This window comes from Tasmannia lanceolata, unplaced genomic scaffold, assembly GCF_043159265.1.
Source record: "Tasmannia lanceolata isolate RefF3 unplaced genomic scaffold, GAP_Taslan_0.1 ptg000002l, whole genome shotgun sequence".
NCBI lineage: Eukaryota > Viridiplantae > Streptophyta > Magnoliopsida > Canellales > Winteraceae > Tasmannia > Tasmannia lanceolata.
The window spans coordinates 51306497-51334165 of record NW_027518679.1 but is presented as its reverse complement, the minus strand read 5'-3'; the positions used below and the strand labels follow the sequence as shown (position 1 = coordinate 51334165).

Sequence of the window (27669 nt, the reverse complement as noted above, 5' to 3'; positions counted from 1 at the left end):
TTCCTCTCCTAGTATTTTATCACTACCCTTTTCCAAAATAAAAATTGGAAAGTGAAATATTCACCCCCTTTTCTTCCTTGGCCAAGCAACCTCTAGTATACTTATGAATTATGATCATGGTTTTAAATTTTGGTCCCCCCTGGAAACTCTAGTATATTTATGAATTATGACCATGGTTTTAAATTTTGGTCTGAAATTTCAGATTTCGGTCCCCGAAACGTTCCGAAACTGAAATTGACCAAACATACCGAATTTCAGTTGGGATTTGAAAATTTGGAAATTTCGTCAATTTCGACGAAATTTGGGGAAAAATATTAATTTTTTATTCATTTACTAAATTTCAGCCGAAATGTCGGCCCCAAAAACCGACATTTTTAGTGTCTTTAACTAATTTCGACCAAAATTTTGGTTTAGCTGCCGAAACCGAAATTTCAAACCATGATTTATAACTACCCTGAGTGACAAAAAGGGGTGAATGTATCATTTCCCATAAAAGTTTCTCGTATGGAGAGAAAATGAAGAGTGAGTTACTCTTTTTCACTAGTTTATACATTACATTGGCAAGTGGCAACGGTTTCCTGACTCTGACTTTCCTCGAAAACCGTGTTTCTCATTTCACTCTGTTCAATTTATACGTACGTATTTGTCTATCCTAGTACTCACAATATCTACTTTTATTACTAAAATGATATCTCTCATTTTTTCGGACTATTTATTGAGAAAATGAATTCGGAGCCCCCGTTTTACCCCTGGGACAGCCCTTGTAAGTGTGAAAAGAGTAGTGATAAATATGCTAGAGAGAAACCGTGTTCTGCGCGTATAGGTTGGTTTTACGGCTTGTACGCGTCTTCGAGAAACCGTGGAAAACAGCTAAGCCGTTTAAATTTCCAGAAATATTTTATTTATGAAAATGATAAATTTGCACCCCCCGCAGGATGATTCGCACCCCTGTTACACGTTAAAGAACCTGAAACGACGTAGAAGGGGCCCGCCCACCTTGCATGTGGCGGTCAGGAAGTTTTAAGGGACGTTGAAAGAAATTAGTGTTGTGGCCCCTACCAATTCACTCTCACTCTCTCTCCTATTCTGCCTTTCACATGACGGACAGCTAACCCCCCCCCTCTCTCTCTCTCTACAAACAAAGAAAAACCAACTAACCCTAGTAGAGACTAGAGAAAGTACCAGTACAGCGTGTTCTTTTATTTCAAAACTGCATTTCCTCTCTCCATCTCTCTCACTCAGATCATGTAAAAGGAAGAACGGTCGGAAAATTTGCCCTAATCCTATATTTTGGCTCCGAAAATCGATAAATGGCGTTGTTGAGATCTTTATCGGCACTTTTGTTCGACATTTCTCTGCTATTTGGCCTCTGTTTAGCTGGAGATCCCTTTATACCGTTCGATTGGGAACTCTCTTACATCACAGCCGCTCCTTTGGGCGTTAAACAACAGGTTCTTTGCCCTAAATCTCTCTCTCTCTCTCTCTCTCTCTCTCTCTCTCTGTTCTTTTGATCTCTGTTATCTTTGAGTAGAATCGTATAGTCCCGATCTAGAGAGGGAGCTTTGAAGTATAGATACAATGCAGCATTTGAAGTAGATGCAAGCTCTTTTTTTTTGCTATTTTCACGCTATTTTGTTAGATCTTCGCCAACTGATCTTCTTTTTTCGAGACATTTTGTTTTTCTCTTGCTCTAGATCAGCGAAACAAGCTTTTCTGCTATAGATCTATTTAATCTCTGATCGTTGTTTGGATACATGGATTTTATAATCCAGGATTGTAAAATCCAGGCTTTTAAATGAGTAAATAAGGTGTGTAAGCTCTCAATCATTTAAAATCCAGATTTTAGCTTAAGAATCTAAGTTTTAGCTTGTAAAATATTGTTTTGATAATCTGCATTTTAAGTCTAAAGGTGCTTTTTTGAAGAACAGAATGCCTTTGTAAGCCCTTTCTCCTGATGTGAGATATGGCATTTTTCTTGTTTACTTGTAATGAAGTCGTTATCACTCGTTAGAATGTGTAATTTTTTCCTTGTAATTTGAAAATTACTTTCTATCCTGACTGCTTCAGATCTGGAGATGTACAGGTCATGTATAATGTATTTTGAGAATCAATTTTTTTTTGTTCATTATTTCGAAAGTGATTTATTCTTGTTTCCGTTTTTTGGATCTTAGGTGATAGCGATTAACGGACAGTTCCCTGGTCCCATTGTTAATGTGACTACCAATGATAATCTTGTCGTCAATGTCCTTAACAGTTTGGGTGAGGATGCACTTATCACATGGTCAGTTTAATCTGCTTAAAACTGCTGAATGTATATTAGTCTAATGTGGTAGAACGTGAGAATATCTGATCTTATGGGTTTTTGAAATTCTTGTTGTTTTTATCATAGGAATGGTATTCAACACCGTCGCAATTCTTGGGAAGATGGAGTTCTTGGCACAAATTGCCCAATCCCCAGTGGTTGGAATTGGACATATCAGTTTCAGGTGAAGGATCAGATTGGGAGCTTCTTTTACTTCCCTTCACTCAATTTCCAAAGAGCAGCAGGAGGCTATGGGGGCATCATTGTAAATAATCGGGCGATTATTTCTGTGCCTTTTGGAACGCCGGATGGAGATATCACCCTTATGATCGGCGACTGGTACAATAGAAATCATACGGTCAGTGTTCTTACTCAATTGGGATTAAGGCTTAGAATTGTAGTTGAGTACTTGAAAAATTCAGTGAGTCGACTTGACCTCGACAACTTGGTTTTAGTTTTCTCGCTTTCTATTAAACCTGAGATAACTTGTTCAACCGCTTGGAAAATTTGGCTGAGTACTCAAAGAGCTTAAAAATATCATTCAACAGCATAAGTTTTTGACTTCAAAGTCTTGATTGAGTACTCAGCTGTGTTTTGAGTCAACTTAGATTAGGCTTCATGTACCTATTCTGGTTTGAGTTTTGAAACCTTGATTGTGATCTATTTAGGCTAGACCTGTTCATGATAAGAAGACAGACTACAGATATCGAGTACAGTCTGACATTATTTGCTTGGGGTTGTAGGCTCTGAGGATGGCCCTTGATGATGGTAAAGACCTCGGCATGCCAGATGGAGTACTCATGAATGGAAAGGGACCTTATCAGTATAATCATACACTTGTTCCAGATGGTATCGATTATGAGTCTATCAACGTCCACCCAGGTAATATTTATAATAAAAGTGTTAAATGGCTAAATGGGTGTTGAGCCATGTGAATTGAATATATGTGTATGGTGGTAGTCCTGTATATACTTGTAGTCGGTGTTATGCAGATTGTTTGTTTGGACATGCATTTCTGTGCATCTGGTTCATGCAAAACACTTCAAGATGTGCTGGCATGCTCGTGTTCTCAATGCTTTTGAAATATGTGCATGGGTCTATGTTTTAGTTAGTAGTTTTGTTTTTATAAAACTAGTAAAAAGGCATGCACATTGCATGAAATAAAAAAAGAAATAAAAAGAAAAATCCATCAAAGTCAAGTGTCCCAAGATGATAGCATCTCAATTATACAAGAAACAAATACTAAAACCTCTAAAAATAGACAAAATACATATACAATATTTTGGAAAATATCAAAACTTCTACAATTATATTTTAATATTCATTGCTTATTATTGGCTCTTTGTTTTAATTCCATTTTTTCTTCTCTATTTTGCAATAAATCTAAAGTAATATTTTTTTTTTTTGACTTTCTTGGTTCGATGCGGGATTTTTTTATTGATTTTGTTATCTGTTTAATTTTACTTTTTATATACACCTTCAACTTTAAAAAAATCTGAAACACACTCACAATGCATTTTTTTTGAATGGTAACACGCACAACGCTTATTGATTTATTTTTAAAAAATACAAAAAGATAGAGAAATATCATATCATTTCTTTTACTAAGGTAAATATTCAAAAGATATACTTGTTCATCATGTATTTTTCTTTTGATAAGATGAATACCGTATCATTGTTTATTGATAGGTTGGCATGGGTTGGAGTTGGTAGAAACTGTTTGGAGACTTTTGTTTTTTTCCATTCCGAACGTTTATTGTATTGGTTATTTTCCTTATGTGGCCATGTTCTTTGTATTTTCAAAAAAATAAAAATAAATGCTCTTTGTATTTTCCACCTCGGTCGTGGGGATTCTCCCCTTTCTTGTACTTAGCTTCTTTCTAATACAATTTCCTATCACTCGAATAAAGAAAAAAACACTTAGTATTCTTGACCATATCCATTTTTCTTCTTATTAGGAGATTTTTGAGAGTAGCGTGTGTTTGTTTGTTTTGAACAATTGACGGATGCAGAACAGAAAGGCAAGAGGAGCGTGCATTTGATTTTTCCTCTTTATATAATAGTATAGATGATTTATCTTTTGAAGAAATTTGTTGAAATTATGCCTGCATGCCTGGTGCGGGAGAAAAACACATGTGTATGTTTTCATCACAAACAAACTTAAACACAGAGATACACACATCAGACCAATTACTTTATTTTGAATTTTGAGTTATGCCTGACCATAGTGGTTGTAACCATGATGTACCACTTGGTCATGCTAATAACATGCTAAGGTAGCTCATAGCATGGGGATAGTGTCCACGATTAAGTAATGATGGGATACATGTACTAGTTTCATTGTTAGCACATGATATTTATTAAATCGATGGGCTCCTAAATACTATCAAAGGGTGCCTTGGCTATACAGGAAAAATGCTAATGCACAAGTTGATGGCTTGGATGTGATACAGGTAAAACATATCGCATCCGTGTTCACAATGTTGGTATCTCCACCAGTTTGAACTTCAGAATCCAGAACCATAACCTGCTTCTTGTGGAGACAGAAGGATCATACACATCGCAACAGAACTACACTAACCTAGATATTCATGTTGGGCAATCCTATTCTTTCTTGGTTACCATGGATCAGAACGCAAGTAGTGATTACTATATTGTTGCAAGTGCTAGGTTTGTGAATGAAACACTTTGGACCAGAGTTACGGGTGTTGCCATCTTGCACTATTCAAATTCCAAAGGAAAGGCAGCTGGTCCTCTACCAGATCCACCAAATGATTTTTATGACAAGTCATTTTCAATGAATCAAGCTAGATCTATCAGGTTTGTTCAGAATGTTTAATGCAGTTTTAGATGTTTGAGCATGGTTATGCTTTATTATAGATTTTTGTTCTTCTTAGTCATTTTTTTGTCGTCGTCGCTTTCCCCTTTCCCCTCTCTTGAGCTTTTTGTGCTTAGATTGGCCCTAATGGATATATCAACCAAGTCCATGTTATACTAATCAAGGAGCTTTTGCTTGGCGGCATGTCTTAAAACTTGTCAAGCACACCAGACCAAAATTTGGTACTTTATAATCTGAAATTGTATCGTGTTTCTCATCCCAATTATCTTCTGTTTTGCTTGTGTTGTTTAAGTAATTATAATGAAAGAGACATTTCATTGGTGGAAACTTGAGTTTCATATTTCCTTTTTGTTAAGAACTAGTTAAAAATAGCACATTCAAAGCTTGTAATCTTTATTTATCTGTCTGATTTGTGAGCTGTCCATAAATTTATCAGGTGGAACGTTTCTGCTGGTGCTGCTCGCCCTAACCCGCAAGGTTCCTTTAAATATGGCCAGATCAATGTGACTCAATTATATGTGTTGAAAAACAAGCCACCAGTGGTTATTAATGGAAAACGCCGAACCACCCTTAATGGGATCTCCTATGTAAATCCTCAAACACCAATGAGACTTGCTGACCAGTACAAATTGAAGGGGATATATGCACTTGATTTCCCCACTACACCACTTGTTGGACCACCTAGTCTTGGATCATCTGTAATTAATGGTACATATAGGGGATTTATGGAAATCATTTTCCAGAACAATGACACCACAATTCAGAGTTACCACATGGATGGATATGCATTTTTTGTGGTTGGGTAGGATTTTGTGAAACTCTATCTAATGTTTACGATTGCTTGCCTGTGTGTGCCTGTGTTTGTGCTTGTAGGTCTAATTGGTAAGAGTTTGGTTAATTGCAGGATGGATTTTGGTGAGTGGACAGAGAACAGCAGGGGAACATATAACAAATGGGATGGCGTTGCCCGCTCCACAACACAGGTATTTACATGGGATTCCTCTCATATTCTTGGCATTTCCTCCGGATGTGTTAGGTTGTCCATGAGGTTTGGTCCATCAGTCATTTCTGTTGTTTATCTGTTGAGAGTTGAGAGTTTGTTGCAAACCAATTTTGGTTCCTCCCTACCTTTGTACTTGTCTGTATGCAATTTTTTTGTAGTTCCACAGATCTACTGCCAGATCTACTTCCTTTTACTGTTCCTATTTCTGGGTGGATAAAGAAAACTACGTTAATCTTTGCTAAAGGTTGATTATTTTTCATGTTCATCTTGATTAAAAAAGAAATAAAATTCATTTATGTTTCTCTACAGTGTCACTAACAATAACAAATGATATTTATATCACTGTTTTAGTTTTCAGTCTGCGTGTCTTCTATGGTGTAATTAACAACTACACAAATAATCTTCCCTTGTGTATATGCTATTCCAATGGAACCGTATGAGCTGATCTGATTATCGGATTTTGCATTTAAAACTATATCAAAACTCACCATACATTGTTTAAATTGAAACAGATTGTGGATTCTCATGCGTATCTAAAACATGCAAATAATTTGATCTTTTTTTATTGGTTGATTTCACTATTTAGACATGTAGTTATTAAACTTATTAAGAAGATCACTAATTGATTGGAATATAAGTTATCTGAGTTTTGAACATTATGCTTTTCACGTTATGCCATCCTACTGTATAAGAGTCAATAATTCATTTTCCCTTGGTACAGGATAAAATGAGGCTAAAATTAGTCACTTATTCTGTTATTCCATCCTTTGTACCAAATATTGCACAGTAGATATGATAGGAATTAGGTATTTTCCTCAGAACTTTGCAAATGGTTTTAAGTAAATATGCATGCTTATCCACGATTATTTGTGTCTTTCACCATAAAATTTACCCGTTTTCCTTCCTTTTTTCAATATGATTGTTCATTTGATCTATATCTTATGCTACCACTTGATCATGTCCTTGTTTCTGGGGTTTTAAAGAATGAACAAATTGTATAAATTCATTGCTATTCGACCTGTAATTGTTCTGCAAATGTTGGAATCTTATCACTATAAAAAGAAAAGAGAACAGGAAAAATGTGGTGGCATTTCTGTTGATATGGTCAAAATGGAAACTTCTGAAATCATTTCAGTTTGTATCTCTGAACATGTGGTGATTCTTGATGGATATCCTCCATGACACAATCTAAATGCTTTACCCTTCATAACTGGATTAGCTACATCCATCAGTCACATGTTCCTTGTTTGAGAATCCGTGACATAATAGAACAACTCTGTTAGTTTGCTCTCGAACAATGTTATTTGTTGCACCTTCCAAATCCGTAACTTCTTCTCTTGGCAATCCAGATAATTTTATTGTCGTTTATAGTGATAGCCAATAGGTATCATAGAAACTGGTATTAATTTCTATTGGGATTCAATGAGCCCTGTTTTCTAAATACAAAATGAAATATAATAACTAATAGAGGATTGATAATATGACTATATGAGAATGGCAATTCCTCAATTGGTCAAGATTGTTCATCAATGTGGATTCTGGGTTATGGAATTTCCATGGAACGGCCCACCGTGATAGATCATGCTGATGTTATGTGGATGTGCCTAATGACCCAGCAACAGTGCTTCACATTGTATCCAAGATAAGGTCTTCTCATTGTAACCTTCCTTAACATATAAATCATAAAACAATTAGGGCAGTGCAAAATAACACAAATAAAAAATGTTATGACATATATGCTTTATATTGTATGTATGAGTGCTTTCGGACATGGACAAGAACTCGGCCAAGATAAAACCGAACCAACTTAGGCAAATCAGTGATTATCATGGTCAATTGTCATTAATTTGGGAGTCAAGGGAGGTGTAGATTGGACTCGAACGAGAACTCAGCCAGGGTAAAACCAAGTCGACTCGGGCAAGTCAATGATTGACTTCAGGAATTCTTAAACAATGGTACCCCACGCCCACCCACCCACCCACCCACATACATATATATATATATATATATATATATATATTATATTTATGAGAGAGAGAGAGAGATACATATACATATACATATACATAGATGTCTACATATATATATATGTATATATTATATATTTATGTAGAGAGAGAGAGAGAGATACATATACATATACATAGATGTCTATATGTATATATATGAGTTAAGTGAAGCTACACATACATGTAGCTAACTTAGCTACACCGACGGCTTAAAATACAGTGGGCCCACATTATTTGGGTGATCCAAACCATTCATTTGATAGGACCTCACATTGATAGGGTGTGCCCAAAAAATCAGCTCCATTGGATGATCTCAACCCTTCAAACTGTGGAGGCAAAAATGGACAGATTTGTGAAGGTTTTTACGCGTCCATTTTTGCCTCCACAAATCGTAGGGTTGGGATGATCCTATGGAGCTGATTTTTTGGGCACACCCTATCTATGTGAGGGCCCATCAAATGAATGGTTTGCATCACCCAAACAATGTGGGGCCCACTGTATTTTAAGCCGTCGGTGTAGCTAAGTTAGCTACACGTATGTGTAGCTACACTTTTCTCTCTCTCTCTCTCTCTCTCTCTATATATATATATATATATATATATATATATATATATATAGACACACACATACATGTATATTTGTGTCGACAAATGTCTATTTGCTTGTTTATTTTCCGTTGTTTTGTGTTTATGGTAGGGAGTGTTGCGGTTAATACTAAAGCAGGTTTGGGTTTTATTTGTCAAGTCCTAGCAATTTCCATAATTTTGTTTTCAGCAATGTTGTATCTTTTCTGTTCAGGTCTTTCCTGGAGCGTGGACTGCAGTCTTAGTTTCTCTCGACAACGTGGGTGTGTGGAATATTCGTGTAGAAAATCTTGATACTTGGTACCTTGGGCAGGAAGTGTATGTAAGGGTCGTTAATCCAGAGGTCAACAACAAAACGGAATTGCCTATGCCAGATAATGCCTTCTTCTGCGGCAAACTCAAAGATATGCAGAAGTATGTAACCAAAAATTCCAATGTGGTAATACAGTAATAATATTCTTAGACTTACCTTGGTCTTTATTTCACATTTGCAGGGTGCAAACACCCCACTCGAAGTCCTTAGCGTTATCAGTCATGGTTGGAAGAATGAAGTTGTTCATTTTGATGCTGTTCTTTGCAGTTGCTGTTTTCTAGTAGGCATCGGATTTATTTATGTTCTACTGATGGTTTTCTAGAGAGGAGCATGACTTGCTTGTGTCCCTTTTGGTTGTAAGTGTTAGGTGTGCAAACCAAGTCCTGTTCATATGAATTTTCAGTGATTTTTAACATGTTCATTTTCAATCTTTGTTTCAGAATGCTTCCCAATTTTCTTCAATTTGGGTTATTGGGAATATACCATTCTTTCTACCTGACATTTATGTACTTATGGTTCACCATTCTCAATTCTATTTGGCTGCTCATACCAATTTTGTCTTTAGTCTGCGATATTATTGTGCATTTTCAGTTGTCTATGGCTGGCTTTTATCTGCTTTTCCATTTTAACTAGTTGCAGACACGTGCGTTGCATGGGACGGCCAAACAAAAAAATGATTCATAAAAGTTACTCAAATTCACGAATCTATTAACAATTAATAATACAAAACCCATACAGAAAATTAAACATAACAACACAGAATAAATATAAAAAAACAAAATGTATTCCTTTAAAAAAAAAAATGTAATTTTGATTCATGATATTTACCATTCAAAGGGAGGAGGAACTGCAGGGCATTGCGTACTGCTCACTTCTGTAATGGAATTAACCTGGATAAATAGTAAAATGTAGTCAGCAACTTATTTTGCGACTAAAGCCTTTAGGTCCAAAATTTGTCTTTAGGTCCAAAGAGAACAAAATTTGTCTTAGTTTAGGGTTTTAGAGCTTTCTAGGCCCTTTTTTCTCTATTTATATGCGTGATATTTTATGGCACTCGTTTGTTGCTGCTCATAATATCCGTACGACAAAGGTACCGCCCTTGATAAGTGATCCGACGACAGCGGCTTATATGGTCAGCAACTTATTTTGCGACAATTTTGCATCAATTGGAATAAAGAATGAGTTTGTGTTTATATTTTGAGTAGAAATTACTACAGTTTTTTTTTTTTGTTAAAATTCTAGAGGCTTTTGATCCATTGTGCTTCTATCACAATTATCAGAATTAGTATTTTAGTAAAGGTGAGGAATTCAATACTTTTCCAAGCGAAGACTTCCAAGGAATTTGCAGTTTATGCAGTTCTATCAGAGATTTTTCACTCATTAAGAACTCATCTCAACATGGAATTAAACTTCAGTGTTTCAAAATTTCTTCTTTTGTCTCCCTTGCAATTCCCTCATCTTAGTCAATCATTTTTTTTTCACTTTCCTGAGGCATTATCACCCAAGACTTTCCAGATCTAGGAATACCATGCTGGTGGCTCTACTGATAATGAGATCCAACTATTGCCACCCTATCTCATTCAACAACAATTTACATACGCACCTTTTCTCCAGCTCTGTTTGTTCCAAGAATATACAACCATAAACATTTAAGGCACTCAGCCTAAAAGTTTATTTCCAAACAAATGGTAGACATCTCTGCATGATCTTGTCTATTGTCTACATATCCTATACTTCTTCAAGTACTCATCAAATGGTTTTACTTTTGTATTTTTGCTATTATCAGTTCTCAAGCAATAGATCCTGGAAAATATTTCCCTTTCAGTTATTTTGTTGAACAGCCAAAATTCCTCCAAGACTTTCACAGTTAACCCCTCAAGAAGGAGTCAGTGAAGTGTCCATCTATTTTTTTCTCACCCCCTGCCACTGTTGAACCAGTTAGAATGGCTCTGATGCACTCCCTTTCAAACCTAAAAAATGGCTGTCCTTGAGCCTTAACAAAAACCAAGTATATATTCTAGTTTTTCATAACTACCATGCACAAGCCCTGCATATGATATCGGTCTCTGTTCCACTACAACTTTTCTAATCACTTAATTCCCATGATGCTCTCCAACAACCTTCACTGATGTAAAAGAGAAGTGGGCAGTACGCAAGAACTCCTAGAAAGCTCTAAAACCCTAAACTAAGAACTCAGTACGCAAGAACTCGTAGAAAGCTCTAAAACCCTAAACTAAGAACTCCTTGTAGCAAAATGTAGTCTTCAAATGAAAAACCTCGTAATCTGTCATACGAATGAAGCAGGTGTGGGCTAGTCTTGCAACTATGTTGAAACTATTGATGACATCTTCTCGTCACACGACTAGCCCACCTCTTACAATGATCCATGTAGTAATGTGTCACTTTAAATGGTACTTTAGTTGGTTGATACTCTATGTACACTCTGATTGCAAACAAGACATTTAAACATTCATTTTCTTTTACATCCCCTCAATTTTGTTTGCATATCTCTAAGTGAGATGTTTCTTATCACTCATGATTAGAGACTTTTACTCAGCAAGTGAAAGGGGTGTACAATCATTACTATTGTCTTGATGAAAGAAAAACTACCGTAAGAAGGGACTTTTGATTCCGGTTGTGGAAAAATTACAAAAAAGTTAGCTAATTTAAACCGGGGAAGGGTTTTAAGGGTAAAAAAGAAGACAGAAAGACTGTGGTCGATAAATTTAGTCATGGGTGTTTGAGCTCAGATCATTCATTTGAGGTATGATGTTTAAATCTCTTGATTAAGGGCCTAATATGCTTTAAAAATGGTCATTATTTCCAAATAATGTTATTATAATTTTATCCTATTGCCCTTGGTTCCACCCTAATCGAAGATTCTAGACCCTCAGATCGAGCATGATGGGAAGGATGTCCTGTAAGATGTCTTTAAGCCGTTGATTTTTTTACACCTCGATCTTACAAATGAGATCTTGGTTCGTCAGATCTGTGGCAATTGGGTCACCCTGTGCTGACCCGCTTAAGCATCTAGGTGATTATTCACATATGCCAAGTGAACACTGAATCATGGTTATTTTCGTTCATCAAGATGGATGATCTTGCTATTCAATTCTCATTTGAAAAATGCTAAAAACAATGGGATGGGTAAGCTCCTTCCGAAAAAGTATATATTAGAAGCTGCTGTTGGATCAAATATCAAGGTTGGTACTTCCACCGTACAAGGGCCTTATTGTCGTAAGGCCTTGCACCATATAATTTCTCTATTAAGCCCCACTTTAGCCTCGTGTACTTGATCAGATCTGTTAATTTGAATACCAACCGCATCTTCGGCCAAATGTTGTTGGGAACACCTTGATTGGGTGATCCTAGGCTCTTGATCCAATCAAGAAAAGCTAAACCGTCAGATTTTGTAGTCCTTTAAGCCATGTATTCTAGCAACCGTGAAAAATGATTCCATGGAATATTTGTGGGCTCAACTGTGTGCGAGAGGCCGGCCTAAGAAGGAAGGAGAGGGAGAGGCCAAAAGAAAGTAAGTATTTAGAACTCATTTTTTATTTTCCTTGGGTTTAGGTGCTTTTCGTGCTCCCACGGTGCCCATCTCTTACAGCTGGACCTACATTCCATGGAATATTTTTTTCGTAGTGGCCAAACATGGTCTATATCTTAAGCATGTGGGTCTCCATTCGAGATGGGACCAAGACCATGTAGGTCATCTCATCAATGTTCTTGTTCTCACACACACGTCCTCTCGTGGGACTAAAAAATTACCCAGAGTATCAATTGTGATAGTGAAAATGACCCAGACGTAGTTATTTTCTTCCAAATAATCATATTTAGCTTCAAAATCGTTGGCATACAGGATTAATACATGCAGATAATTTTTAGAGGTGTCCGAGAAGGAGGCCTTCAGTTAGAAACTTAGAACAGTAAGCTCATAAATGAAGAAAAGGTATAGCAAATCCATCATTGTACTTAAGGAGGAATGCTTCAATAGGGTGCCACCGCATTGTTGTACGATGTGCCACCAACTCATATTGATCTGAACCATCAATTTTCATTGGCCCGGGTTAGCATCCTCTATGGACCAAAAATGATGCCAATCATGTCATCCTGACCCCTAATAATGTGTCTTTATTGTCCTTCACTGTAAACCGTTGCTTATACTTAACTGCACAAAAGAAAATAGTCACACTAGAATTGCATGACTCGCTTGAATTTAGGCTATTGAGTTGAATAAAATGGATGGTTCACAATCCATCTAAGGTGGAATGTACTATGCGGCAGTGGGCACACCTTGAGGTCGCGCCCTAGTGAAGAGTTACTATGTACTAACAACGCCCTGTTCGTTTTGGATTTGAGAATTGATTTTGAGTCCAAAACTGACCGAAACCGAAACGGCTGAAACTTATCAAATTTTGGGCGAAATTTCAGAAATTTCGGCAATTTCGGTGAAATTTGGAAAAAAAAAATTATTATTTTATTCCTTCACCAAATTTCAGCTGAAATTACCGAAATTTCGGCCCAAAAAAATGACATTTCATGCGCCTTTACCGAATTTCGGCAAAAAATTCGGTTTCGGTTACCCCCGAAATTTTGACCGAAACTGAAATTTTGTTAGTAGTAGTATTTGCCTTTTCTAATAGAGACAATGGTGCAACCGTAATTGCTTTTTATAATATATCTTCCTCCTCTGTTCTTTCATCATGTGAATATATATGAGTTTAGTTTTCTCTATTATCAAGTCTTCAAAATAAGAGGAAATGATATTTTTGTTGGGAAACTGAAGATCATGTTTTCACTTGTGGAATGTAGGCATCTTGGCCGAACACGTAAAATTTTGGTATTCATCTTGTGATTTGGGTTTATCTCTACTTTCCTTTTCTTTTGTACACGATCTGATTGATTTTGCCGGACGGATTTTCTCAACAATTTCCAACTCGTTTTCTAGCATTTCCACCTCAAAAAATTTTGCAAAAAAATAGTCATTTTCATGGAAAAGACAAACAAAGTGGATGGAAATGGTGAGAAAAGGATGTAGAAATATCATTTCCCATTCAGCAAAATATTTTTTGAGAAAGTAGGATGTTGTCAAGGCCTTCCCTTTTTAGATTCTTAGACTCAAGGCTATGTCTCATTGTCTCATATAATTTAGACAACACTATTATTATATTAAGGATTCCATTGCATCAACATCTTGATGATTGATGAGGCAAAATAATTTCTCCTTTTACATTTTGCAGCAGTCTTGGTCTCTCTTCCCAAGAACAGATTTGCTACTGACAGTGTTGGTTATCTGTTGTTTTTTATGTTTCACAGCCCTCTCAATGAATCTACAGTAAACACTGAAAAATAGAAATTAGAAACATATCACTTAGAAAACCATCCGACAACAGTCATTTGTCTTTTAGTTACTTCATGCAGGCCACCCATTGTCCACATCTAGAAGCCCTCTTTTAGAAGCAACTCTTCATATCATTAGCTAGACTTTGGACCACTGTAAGTCCAAATCCATTTTTGTCTTCTTGATACTCATACGGATCCAACTCACAAGATGGAACTCTTTCTTTTTCTTTCTTTCGATGGAACTCTTTCTTTTTCTTTCTTTCTCCTCTTTTATCTCTCCGAAGAACAAGATATCCGGCATTATCATCGGACTTAGTACAAGTCCAATACATGTTGACATAGAGAAGATTTACATGAGCTTAAGATCCAGTGATAAAAATAAAGGCCATCTTTGTCCACCACGAAAAAAAATATTTCATGGAATATTTGTGGGGCCAGTTGTGAGATATGGGCTGGAGATGGGGAGACTTGAGAGGGTAGGGGCACATGAAAAGCTCGTAAAAACCAGGACTACAAAAAACCAATCATAAATAGGTATTCTATTTTCACTTTTTTTTAGGGATTTTTGATGCTATATCTACTCTTGCCCACTCAATCTCTCTGTCATTCCTTCTCGGCCCCTCTCACAATTTTAGGCCCACAAATATTTCATGGAATAATTTTTCATAGTTACCAAACATGACCAAACATCAGACAATGTCTTGGCATTTTGAAGGTATTAGGCAAACAACTTATTTAATGTTTTCCATACGGATCGAGATGTGGAGATACCAACCAACTGTGCAATTAGGCTCTTGATAAGAGGCGAAATGAGTGAGCTTAAGGCAGGCTGACCTTGTCGTTGCTAGTTCGGGTAGCTGGATTGATCACTGGAGTTTTGTTGGGATCATCTCAAGGAAGATGGAGAGATGGACATGGCATATCTCTGATGACAAAGATCATGAGTCTTTTGGATAGGGAGGAATTGTGACTTCCAAAATAGGTAATTTGTTTTGTGATTAGTGAAATAGCATGATGTACATTTCCTAGAATGGGGAGGTTGTTTCGGTCGATAAAGTAGAGGAAGATGAGTTGTTGATAAAGCTGTGATGACCCGACTCCACTGTATAAATATTGTCCGGTTGGTCTCCTACCCTCCCTGGGTTTGTTTTCCCATATCACTATCGTGCCCGACCCATCTCGCAGGCAGGATGTTGAAAACGTGTCTACACAGTTGAGGGAGAGAGTCGACATATATTAGCCCATCAACTTTTCTTCCCTTTTCGATGTGGGATCTCAAAATTCACCCACCTTGGGGCCCAACGTACTCACTGGCACACCGTACTTGGGGGACGCCCCCTTAACTAATAGATGCGTTTTGTGGGGATTGCTCGCTTTGGCCTTATTTATGGCGAGTCCATCACAAACAAAACCAATGAATGAGAAAAGAGAAAAGACCCGCTCTAATACCATTTTTGTGACGACCCGGCCCCACCTCTCTGGTTTTATTTTCAAGCAGCACTACCGTGCCCGACCGACCCCACAAGGCCTCACGCCTTGGAGATGCTGAAAACACGTCTACATAGTTGAGGGAGAAGGTCACATATATAGCACACCAACTTTTCCACGCTTTTTATATGGGATCTCACATTGATGTTTCCATGAAAATACATACGGAAACATAAAACAATGCTAGTTCAAACTTTGGTAGTCTAATATTACCTAAAATCGATAAGCTTGAAGATTCCGGTGAAGCTCCCAATACCGTGGGTATGAGAGGAGAGTTTTATTTATATGCAAGAAACAATGATATTACAAAGAGATCTGATTCCATTGAGAATATATATTCCCAATAGGTTATGAGGATCTCAACAACAAAAAAAGCTTGCAGAAAGGCCACAAAACAACAAGGAGATTTCACAATAATCTCCTTGTTGTGATTGGCGGTAATTTAGACTTGAGAGGCTTATCCTTTATGATTGAGCCCACACTTTGAAGTTATTGCTGACACACTTGTCATGCCGTGTCCGACACGATATGCATGTCCACAGGTGTCGACACTCCTTTGGACATTTTTAAATGTAATGCGAGGAGTGTTAATGCCAGCGTGTAGACACATTTTTGTACTGTCAAGTGTGACATTCTGTTTTATTATTGAATATTGTATTTCCCTCTTTTATTATTAACTCTTCTCTTTGCTCTTCTTTAACTAATATTTGATGTTATATCCCCTTCCCTAAACATAACACCCTCAAGAAACTCTTATTGGAGACGGAAGAGAACTAGATTAAATTGATGGGGGCTATGGGTCCGTTATTTGATCTCGTTATTCTTCCAATAATAATGCATTGTTATGCTTGTTTTAGATCATAGTTATGCTCGATCTTTAACTAATACATGAATCTGTATCGACAAATCATGATTATATAATTTCTATTTTAGCTGTGTCTCCGTTTCTAAATTTTGGGGGTTTGTTGTGTCTGACACTCCATGTCCGTGTCGACACGTGACACTCGTGTCTGTGTTTACAAACCATAGCTTATCCTTAACTAGGATTTGAAGCACACAATAAAATAAAAGAGAAGCTATACTTGCAGTCTTGCTTGAGTGCATCTAAGTGTCTGTTTGGATGCACACCTGCATCCTAATAGTAGTGGATAAGTAGTCAACTAGTAGAGTAGTGGTGTAGTAGTCTCTTAGCGAGTACTGGTGAACTGATGTTGTCTTTGGTTGTCAAGGGTGGGTTAGTAGCCTCCTAATAGTCTCCTTGTATAGTAGAGAGAGAGAGAGAGAGAGAGAGAGAGAGAGAGAGAGAGAGATTCCACAACTCTACTATAAGAAAAACTACCCTTTTTTACTAGTAGAGTAAAAATTTGCCACCTCAACAGACAAGGGACTAGCAAGTAGAATAGTGTGTAAGTAGTCGTCTGGGGTTTTGGGGGCTCCTTTTGTCTACCAAAAGTCACATGACACCATACTTTACTAGTAAATATTAGTAATAATGTCCCCCAAAATGTACAGCCAAACAGGCCCTAGGCAATTCGGCAGCCCCTATTGTCAAGAGAGAGAAGTACCACCTATGGAATGATATAAGGATATTAAATCATATGAAAAAGAGGGTCTACAATACTGCCTACAGAAGCTACCATGTTCTAGTACTTCTTACTAATATAGTTGATTCGAGTAACTTTAGGTTCTTGGTGGTGTCATATATGCTTGACCCATTATGAGACATCACATCAGTTTTGGTTCGTTCTTAATTATCACCACCTTAGCATATGACAGTGTATAAATGCACCCTAAACTTCCTTGGGATGACATTCAAATAAAGTCTCTTTTCAGCCTACAGCTTTAGCTAGCAAACTTGTTCATTGAGTCTATGATCGAGCTCATACATGTTTCCGGAGTGGAAATTCTCTCGTCTACTTAATGCTCTCTAATTTAAGGAAAGTGTTGCCTATTAGATCCTTTCATCAGAAGATGAAAAGTAGTGATATCTTTGCTTCTTTTTGTTTTCTTAGGGGTAAAATTACAATTAGATTATGTGATTTTCTCTTTCCAACTGAATATATTGATATAATTTTTATCTATTGACACCATTCTTCTAGTGATATTTTTTCCTTTTAATGTTTGCTTAGGGGTCAAACTACAATTAGATTACGCGATTCTCTTTTCAAGTGAAAACAGAGATATAACTTTAATGCACCGACACCATCTTCTCCTACAAAATCTACATAATAAAGTGTGGTGTGTTTGAAAAAGTAGCGAGCAAAGTGTGCCCTTAATACAATCAAGCAAGATGCCATGAACTTTGTTGTCCCCAATGGAATGGATCCCTGTGAAAATATAGAACTTTGTAATGCATGAACTATATGAAGGAGCTAGAGAGATACACACGGACAAGGGGCCCCCATAGAGCTTCACTAAAAAAAAAGACACCAAAATATAGACTTATATACAATAACTTACAAGATAATTCTATACTACATGTGTTCCTCCCTTTTTTTTCTTGAACTCTACATGTGTGCGTGTGTGTGGAGATTTGCTTCGGACTTTCACATAAAGGCATTTTGTGGCCGGCTGTGGCACAAGAAAGCAGCCACGCAGGCTCCTTTTCAGCAAACTTTGTCTTATTCATTTAATTCATCTGTGGCTGCTCTCTCATGCAAATAGCTGACCCCGACATGCCTTCTTGCGAAAGTCCCTAGCAAATTCCTCTCCCCCCCCCCCTCCCCCACCACCACCACCACCACACACACACACACACGTATATCTAGACATAAATAACGCCTAAGATTCCTATCTCCATTATTCACTTTGGCTGTAGTTCCCGTGAGACCTAGATAGTTCAACGGTTCAACCAATTATGAAAAAATCCTCAAAAGACTCTCTGATAATCTAGTCTAACACAATGAACTCTAGGAACATTCAAAGACTTTTCTTTTCTTTTCAATGCATCATAAGTAACCTAGAAGACTACAAGGATACTTCACTTTCTAATACACATTAATTTTGATTTACCGAATTCCTATAGTTTATTCCTTGAAATTGAAGCTCAATGAAACTCTCATGGATTGTTTGATTCTTTCTCTCCCACAAAAAGTATATTTGTCATCTTCTTCTACATACCATATGGATGGAATCAAACCAAATGTTACTCTATTTGCTCCCACACACACACACACACACACACACACACACACATATATATATATATATATATACATATATATATATATATATATATATATATATAGAGAGAGAGAGAGAGAGAGAGAGAGAGAGAAAGAGAGAGAGAGAGAGAGAGAGAGAGAGAGAGAGAGAGAGAGAGAGAGAGAGAGAGAGAGAGAGAGATAACTCCTAAGATTCCCAACTACATTAATCACTTTGGTTGTAGTTCTCATGGGACTTTTAGATAATAAATCAACTACATAAAACTCCTCAAAAGACTCTTGGATAAACTAATCTAACATAATGAGCACTAGGGAACATAAAAAGACTTTTCTTTTCAATACATCTTAAGTAACCTTGAAGATAATATTTTACCATTAAAAAAGTAACCTAGAAGAGTACATGGACACTTCACATTCTAATGCACATTAATTTTGATTTACCGAATTCCTATAATTTATTCCTTGAAATTGAGGCTCAATGGAACTCTCATGGAATATTTCTCTCCTACGAAAAGTATACTTTTGATCTTCTTCTATGTACCATATGGATGGAATCAAACCAACGGTAATTGCATTTGCTTCCAATTGCAAGTTATCTCTATTTTTAGGATCTTCCCTTTATGATACAATCGAATATTGAAGCATTGTTGGAACTATACAATTCTTAACAATCCCAAGACCTAATATAGCCTTTGTTATGAATAAATGTGTGTCAAAACTTACATGATCCATCCGAAGATATTGATCTTTATTCAAATGAAATCTTCGGGATCTAAAACACACTATGATATGTCTCTTTCTCCAGCCTTGTTCATCTATTTTCCTTCATGCATACACCGATGTTGATTGGGTCGACTGCCTTGACAGTAAAAACTTCATAAGTGACTATTGTGTCTTTCTTGGTAACAATTTAATTTCATGGAGTTCCAAGAAGCAAGCTACAATGATTCGATCAAACATAAGAGGCTCAATCTAGCGCAGAATACAGTGGATATAAGATCCCACATCGGAAAGGGAGAGAGTTTCCGGGCTATATTTGTGGACTCTCCCTCTCCCTGTGTAGACATGTTTTCATCATCTCCAAGGGGTGGCACCCAACGGCGTAGGTCGGGCACGGTAGCTGCTGGAGAAAAAAACCCGGGAGGGTAGGAGAGCTAGATATGGACAATATTTACACAGTGATGGGTAATGACAGAATGGTTTCATAGCCATGTTTTCCCACCATACGGTGTGCCAGCGAGGACGCTGACCCCAAGAGGGGTGGATTGTAAGATCCACATCTGTAAGGGAGAGAAAGTTTATGGGCTATATATGTGGACTCTCCCTCTCCATGTGTAGACATGTTTTCAGCATCTCCAAGAGGAGGTGCCCTGAAGGGTGGGTCGGGCATGGTGGTACTGCTGGAAAACAAAACCGAGGAGTGTAGGATATCGACCCAGAACCGAGTGGAGGCGGGGGTTGACAGTGGAGTTTCCAATGCTGTGCTGAAATGATTTGGGTACAATATCTTCTCGGAGAGTTTGGCCTTATCCCCCACAAGATCACAATGATTTGTAGTGAAAATATTGGTGTAGTCTACCTCTCAGATAATCTTGCGTTCCATGTTTGGGCAAAGTATGTGGAGATTGAATTTCATTTTGAACGGGACGTCGTGTGTATCCCTACTGAAGATCCAAGTGTTTATATTATGACGAAAGGTCTTACCAGTCAGCGATTCTCCGAGTTGTTGGACAAGCTTATTGTCTGTTATGGGCAGTTATGTTTTCAGGGGATGTATTGACAATATAACAGATCTCCTATATATCTAAATCATACTTTACAACAATAGAAACATAGGCAGCTATTTCCTATTGTACTCATGCAATCCCTAAGAGATTGTTTTGTAAAAATTTCTCTACAAGAGAATCTCTATTTGTTATATTGTTGGGACGATTTAATATAATGAATGATCAAATTATGGAGATACAAAAGATCAAAGTAGGAAACACTAGATGAAATTCTAATGATGAATAGAAATAGGAATTAGGCAAGACAAGTCAATTAAGGCTTTCCCTTAAAGACTTTTGTTTCTCTGATTATGCAGGTGGCTACTAGGAAATACAGTTCAGAGGATACAGTGCCTACAACTATGATCAAGGGCTTCACCCCAAGTTCAATAGGGCCCAGTATGCCCGCACTTAGATAGAACAGAAAGGGACAGTGAAGAACACAAATTTGGAGACCCTAGACTATTCTAAGAGATTAATTACTTGAGAAATGAAACCTTAAGCCTCTTTTTATAGAAAATGAAAAAACATGAAAGCACCCTCTCATTTAAAACAAATGCCTTTTGAATTATCAAAATACCCTTTTATTAAACAGGTGTCTTTTGAATAAAAACACCTTTTCACATATTTTAAAATAAAAATAGGGCCCTAAAAATATTTTTAAAACATCCAACATATTTCCAAATCTAAACCTCAACTCCATTCATGACACTAAACTTTTTACCGATGACATATGCAGTGAGTAGGGAAAAGACAAAACAAAAGTAGTGATAGCACAAGAGAATAAAACTAACAAGAAAATCAGTTTCTAAGAGATATTATCATAAGGTCTTCCAAAGCAAGAGTGGAGATTGCAGGTCCGTAATACATGTGGAGAAATGGCAGTAAGAAATCCTTTTTTCTCCCATGAGAAACAGAATCCAAGCAAGAGAGCCTGATAACACTAAGAATAAGAAAGGAAAGTGGAAGAAGAAAAAAAAAGCCTAGAAGCTCTCTTGCTCAATAAGGTGTGACCCCCATGTTGGCAGTAGAAAAAAACCCATCCTTGACGAGAACGTCCTCTCCTTCCTGCACAAAAAACACACTCTTTGATATCAAAATCCAATGCAAAACCCATCGAGGAATAAGTCAGGGACCACGCACTATGATCAGCTTAAAAAGCCATGTTTGCAACCATGATTTTTTTTCATGATAAATTAGTCTAGGGAGAGAAGGAGATGCTTGAGAGGGCACGAATGAGTAGAGGGTGAAAATTGGCTAAAAAATAAGGAAAAAAAATCAATCATATTTCGAGTGCAGTTTTTTGTTTCCTTGTTTTTCAGGCTTTTCTTAGACTCTCCTCACTTTGTCCGTTGTCTATCTATCTCCCACCTTCCCTCACCTTTGTGTAAGCTAATATTCCATGAAAAAAAATTCATGGTAGCCAAACATGCCCTAAAAGGCTTACCTGTTGGCGCACGCTAGCTTTCTTCACGCTCTGGTCAGGCACCAACCCAAAGTGGATGTGTGGGAAGTGGGCCCACTACGAAACAAGCCGACCCAGAAACCAAAAAACAGAAGAAAAATGAAAATTAGTTTATGCACAAACAAGGGGAAAAAAAAAAAACACAATGGAATCAGAAACCCTAGAAAATAAATGCATATATAATTTTGTCTTGGATCTCACGTTCTTTGCAGCGGCGCTAAAGGCCTCTCTGTGGGTGATGTCTGGATTTCCGGCTTTGATGCGTTGGATCTCGTCCCTGCAAAATGTCAAAATCGCCATGTTTTATCTCACATTCCACAATCATTAAAAATAAAATACAAAGAAAAAACAAGCAAAGGGGGTGTTTTCTTGTGGCCCCTTTTATTAATTATTACTAACTTGATGAATCGGTTGTACGCAGAAGGGACTCTCTGTCTTTTCTCCGGAGCTGCATCAAAAGACACATTTAAATCACATTGCTGACTTTTTGGTGTTATGGTTTTTTTTTCTTTTTTCTCACTATCACAATCAACATGATCACTTCATCATTATATCTACCTCTCTCACTATTTATCAAAGACACACAGACAAAGTAAACAGTACTTGTAATTATTTTCATTTGAGATAGGTGAAGCAGAAAAAAGAGAAGAGAACATGCACTCTTTTTGGACATATTGAAAAAACCTGAAATTTTGGTGGTTTTAATGGGAAAAGATTTATGGGTTTGAAGGAAAGATTTATATCAGCATGTAAATTTGCAGATATATTTGAAATATGATTCATAAAGAGTAAATTGTACTTGTAATTATTTTCATTTGAAAGAGGTGAAGCATAGAAAAGAGAAGATAACATTTTCTCCCTTTTGCATAGATTGAAAAAAGCTGTAATTTTGGTGGGTTTACTGCCAAAAGATTTGTGGGTTTGAAGGAAGTTTTTGTATCAGCATGTAAAGTTGCACTCCCCTTGGATAGATTGAAAAAAAAGCTGAAATTGTGTTGGTTTTACTGATAAAGGGTTTCTGGGTTTGAAGGAAATGTTTATATCAGCATGTAAAGTTGCAAATGTATTTAGAATGTGATTGTATAACTTGAGAAAATGAAGTGATTCCACGGACTGTCATCACTAATGGAGAGCTTGTAGTACGACAGTAAAAGCCCGAAGAAGTAGAAAGGGAGGGGTAGGCCTGTAATTAAGGCATTAATTGTCTTTCCTCTACCAGACCAGACCACAAAACGGCCACCGCTGTTAAGAAGAAACCCTAGCAAGTATATGTTTTAAATTTTCCTTTTTTTCTTCATGGAAAAAGATGTTCATTCAAAAGGCGTGAGTGAATGTGGGTGAATCTTTTCAGGGAAAAAATGGAAACCGTTAAATCACATTTAGGAAAATTGAAAAGAGAAAAATCTGATACAAAAGAGCTAGCAATTAACATAGTATAGATCTCTCCATTGCTAGACATCAAAGGCAAGAGAGAGAAAAAGACTAGAGGAAAGCATGAGTATCTCACGTCTGTTTACAACAGGTGTTCTAGGGGGCTCATCTGGTCTTCTTACTGATACCACAGAGTCATTTGAGTTGGATTCGTCGAGCAACAATCCCGGATTAGGGCTTGGAATTTCTTCCTGTAAAAACACAGCACAAATCAAAATTGAAAAACCTAAATTCCATTAACAAAATGAGTGCGTAGGTAAACATAAGAATAAGAAGAAAGGCCCTTGTTGTTTTCTAAAAGAATCCTTGTATTTTCCATTATTCCATGACCAAGCCTGCGCGATAAAATCATTAGGCCTTATATAGAAAATGATAGAGAAATCGAATTACTTCCATTTAATTACCAACAAGTTTTGTGAAGGAGAGAAGAACGAATGGCTGAGGTGCAGCTGATTAGCCGCGGGCAAAAGCGGAGCCCTCATGTTAACAGAGAAGAGATTGGTACAGTGGCCGCATCGCACCGTGACGGCCTTGAACAGACTGGTGCAAGGAACACATACCTATAACATACAGGAACCACAACAAGTGCAAAAAAGGTTAGATTTTGAAGGAGGTAGGGTAAAGCAAAAGAAACTGAATTGGGTTATGTTGGAGAGAAGAGAGAGAGGAGAAGGATAAGGAAAGTGGGGTGTATGTTTAAAGAAATAAACTAAGGAAAAAGAAGAAAAGATACCGCTAAGATGGTGTTGCAAAAGTTGCAATGGACGTAACAGAGCTGCTCGGAAGCTGGGAGGTGGTCCAGAGAAAAAGCAGAAGAGGATGACATGTTTGATTCTGATATGATTGATTTGATTGATTGATTGTTTAACCACCTAGAATCTGATCTTGGAGTAGAGAGCAGGATGAGGGGAAGAAAAGAGAGGGAGACAGAAAGAGGGAGAGCTACCACTAGTAGATACTAGAATAGAGAAAGCAACCTAAAAGTAGTGTTGGGTGTAAGTGGGTTTTAGTTTTTGTAAGTTGTGGCGGGGGTAGGAGTGCTGGTTTTGGAGTTGATGTCATTTAGGTATGGGAAAAGTAGTGGAAAGTATGTATGTACATGGACTAATAAAAGAAGGGAAATGATATGAGTAAAACCATTTTTTATAATTGTACTAACTTGTCTTGATAATTGCACTAACTTGTCTTATCTTTTATTTTTTAAAGCATACTTTTAAACTCCCTTCTCATCGTGGACTCCCCCGAGTCAACTCCCTTTTGCCGTGACTGTGTTCCGCATTTTGCCACCATGTTCAGTGTTTTGCCCTATGGAGTCAATAAAATCTCCTTTTTGACTATCACAAATTATGACTATTGGGGGTTCCGTGCAAAAGCATAGATCCCACATCGAAAATGTGAGGAGATGTGGATGGGCTTATTAGGGCTTGGGCAACCTCCCCTTACCAACTAGCTTTTAAGGGTGAGTTCTACCCTAGTCCCAATAAGTGGTATCAAAGCCGGGGCATGGTAACCACAATATGCCCTCGAGGACAGTGAAATTCCCTTGGGGAAGATCTCGAAAACCTGGTGTGCCTCCGAGGACGGTGAAATTTCCTCGGAGAAGATCTCATAGTTCCCAAGTTGCTCCCATGTGGAGGGGTGAGATTGTCCACGTTGCTTCCGTGTGGAGGGGGTTGTTGGGGGCTCCACACAAAAGCAAAGATCCCACATATAAAATGTAAGGAGATGTGGATGGACTTATAAGGGCTTGGGTACCTACGCCTTAACAACTAGCTTTTAAGGGTGAGTTCTACCCGGGTCCCAACAATGACCGTGTCAACCGATTTTTCAATCATGTTAACCGAGTACTCAACCGCGTCATGCCGAGGAGACCAGGATTTTCTCTGGTAGCGTTCAATGCCGCATCCGTGTTTTTAACCAGTATTTTAAAGTGCTGTCAAAAGTTAATTAAAATAGAAAAGAAAAGCTGAGTTAGTGTAATTATTAAAACATGAATGGTTGTGCTGATATCATTACCCTAGAAGAAAAAGAAGATAAAAAAAAGCAACACAAAGGGGGTGTCGTAGAGAAGTAAGAGGGTTGTAATAAGAGATAAATAGAAAGAAGAAAGAAAGGTTTTTGTGGGTTGGCATTCCCGATGAAGACAGAGGCGGCAGATGTGGGGGAGAGGAGCCAGATAGGGACGTTTGCATGGGGCGTTTTGCTTTCCCTCATTCATCTGTTATTTTCGTAGTTATGAAGGGGTGTGGCGGGACTTTCTCACTTTCTTAACCCCAACCCTTCTTATAACTCCCGGACAATAGCCTTACACTTTCCGCCTCCTTAGGGGAACGAGCTAAACTAAATTTATAATTACTTTTTACGATTTGACCACACAACATTCTCTCTCTCTCTCTCTCACTGAATGAGTGTCATATTATAACAGAGATGGGACTTTCTTTACCAACTTTGTCCTTTCCTAAAATCTGATTTCTTTTGTGTTGTGTAGGCTAATTTAGCTAATACACATGCTACTTCACCACCACACACATTTCTAGTGTTTTGTTTTGTTACAATATAAACAAGACAATGCCAAAGCTCCCTCGTAAATATGGCTGCCATCTCTCTTACACTACAACCCACAACCGCCAAGCAGGGATGCCTTTCTATAACGTTTAGTGTGGCACCGACCTCTTGCTGTGCCCTGCAGGAACACTTTTTTTTCTTTCTCGCTTACCTTCTTGTAAGAGATTAAGGCCTGGGGCCAAATCTCAGCCATATAGGCACTTTTTCTTCTACTAAATTGCCCACAACTTTTACAATATATTGATCATTTTGCCAAGTAGAAGTTTAAGTTTGGCCTATTACTTTTTGCCAGGATCAAAACCATCACCTCATGGGCTCCATATCTCCACTACCTAAAATAACCTCACATTTGTCAAAATTTCACAAAATACGAAGAAATCTCTCTCTCTCTATCTCTATCTCTTATATTTGTTGTATCCGGTCACAGTCCGTACAAAATGAGGTGTCACCAAAGATTACTCTGCTTTAAAATTTGTCATGACCCTGGTAGAACTCACCCTCAAAACTAGCCGTTAAGGGGAGGGAACCCATTCCCTTATAAGCCCATCCACATCTCATTACACATCCGATGTGGGATCTTTACTTTCACGTGGAACCCCCCAATAATTTCCCCCTCCACGTAGAAGCACCGCGGACCCCCCCTCCAAGCGGGCACCCTCCCCCCTCCAAGCGGCAGGAACATGGGAGCTTCGAGATCTTTCCCGAGGGATTTTTCCGCCCTTGGAGGCATACTAGGGTTATCGAGATCTTCCCCGAGGGATATTTCTATCCTCAGAGCCTAAACCTGGTTTACCATATGCTCGACTCTGATACCAGTTGTCGGGACCCGCGTTGAACTCACCCTCAAAAGCTAGTTGTTAAGGAGATGGAACCCATTCCCTTATAAGCCCATCCACATCTCATTACACATCCAATGTGGGATCTTTGCTTTCACGTGGAACCCCCAACAAAAATAAACTAAACTAATTAAAATACTGGAAATTAACCTATCAAACATGCATGAAAATGTAACACCCAGCCCCATCCATGCACACATGGTAGGATGAGATGCGAATTAGAATTTGAACAAGAAAGTGTTGAATTGAATGACAAAACTGATTTTAACAAAAACAAAAAATGAACTTGTTTTATACGAGAAAAAAAATGTCAAAATGCATTATTTAATTGTTATCATGAGAGTTGATTTCGAGCATGGTCTTTACTTCACTTATATGTACTATTTACCGATTAGTAGACATGGTATTGGGTTTTCCTACTGGGCTGTAAAGCTCATTATGTGGTTTAATCATTTGAGATTCTGAGGAGCAACAGGTGCTCGGATGGGAGCCTAGGAGTCTTTTTGCTTCCTTTCATTATACAAAGTTTAGATATTCTCATTAATGATTAAGGTGATT

At 37.7% G+C, this 27669-nt stretch overlaps 2 protein-coding genes across 2 annotated transcripts; one reads left to right on the top strand and one right to left on the bottom strand.

Annotated features, from left to right (window-relative positions):
- The first annotated feature begins 1118 nt into the window (after window positions 1-1118).
- Window positions 1119-9622, top strand: LOC143877584 (monocopper oxidase-like protein SKU5). Its single transcript, XM_077379731.1, has 9 exons — window positions 1119-1451; window positions 2172-2281; window positions 2390-2660; window positions 3046-3184; window positions 4756-5122; window positions 5578-5943; window positions 6046-6124; window positions 8952-9151; window positions 9232-9622. Exons 1-9 carry the CDS (start codon window positions 1311-1313, stop codon window positions 9329-9331), a joined length of 1773 nt encoding a protein of 590 aa, XP_077235846.1. The 5' UTR covers window positions 1119-1310; the 3' UTR covers window positions 9332-9622.
- Window positions 9623-21598: 11976 nt separating this feature from the next.
- On the bottom strand, window positions 21599-24776 carry LOC143877575 (axial regulator YABBY 1-like). The gene is made up of 7 exons (XM_077379721.1): window positions 24444-24776; window positions 24115-24270; window positions 23787-23901; window positions 22679-22727; window positions 22481-22556; window positions 22262-22336; window positions 21599-21882 (listed from the first exon to the last, which is right to left on the bottom strand). The coding sequence occupies exons 1-7, from the start codon at window positions 24534-24536 to the stop codon at window positions 21814-21816; spliced, it is 633 nt and encodes a 210-aa protein (XP_077235836.1). The 5' UTR covers window positions 24537-24776; the 3' UTR covers window positions 21599-21813.
- Window positions 24777-27669: the final 2893 nt, after the last annotated feature.

Coding starts and splice junctions, on each gene's coding strand:
- LOC143877584 (XM_077379731.1), top strand. CDS start 1,311: ATGGCGTTGTTGAGATCTTTATCGGCACTTTTGTTCGACATTTCTCTG. Junction 1,452..2,171: donor CTTTGGGCGTTAAACAACAG/GTTCTTTGCCCT, acceptor TTTGGATCTTAG/GTGATAGCGATTAACGGACA. Junction 5,123..5,577: donor AATCAAGCTAGATCTATCAG/GTTTGTTCAGAA, acceptor TAAATTTATCAG/GTGGAACGTTTCTGCTGGTG.
- LOC143877575 (XM_077379721.1), bottom strand. CDS start 24,536: ATGTCATCCTCTTCTGCTTTTTCTCTGGACCACCTCCCAGCTTCCGAG. Junction 24,271..24,443: donor TTTGCAACACCATCTTAGCG/GTATCTTTTCTT, acceptor TGTATGTTATAG/GTATGTGTTCCTTGCACCAG. Junction 22,557..22,678: donor GCGTACAACCGATTCATCAA/GTTAGTAATAAT, acceptor GACATTTTGCAG/GGACGAGATCCAACGCATCA.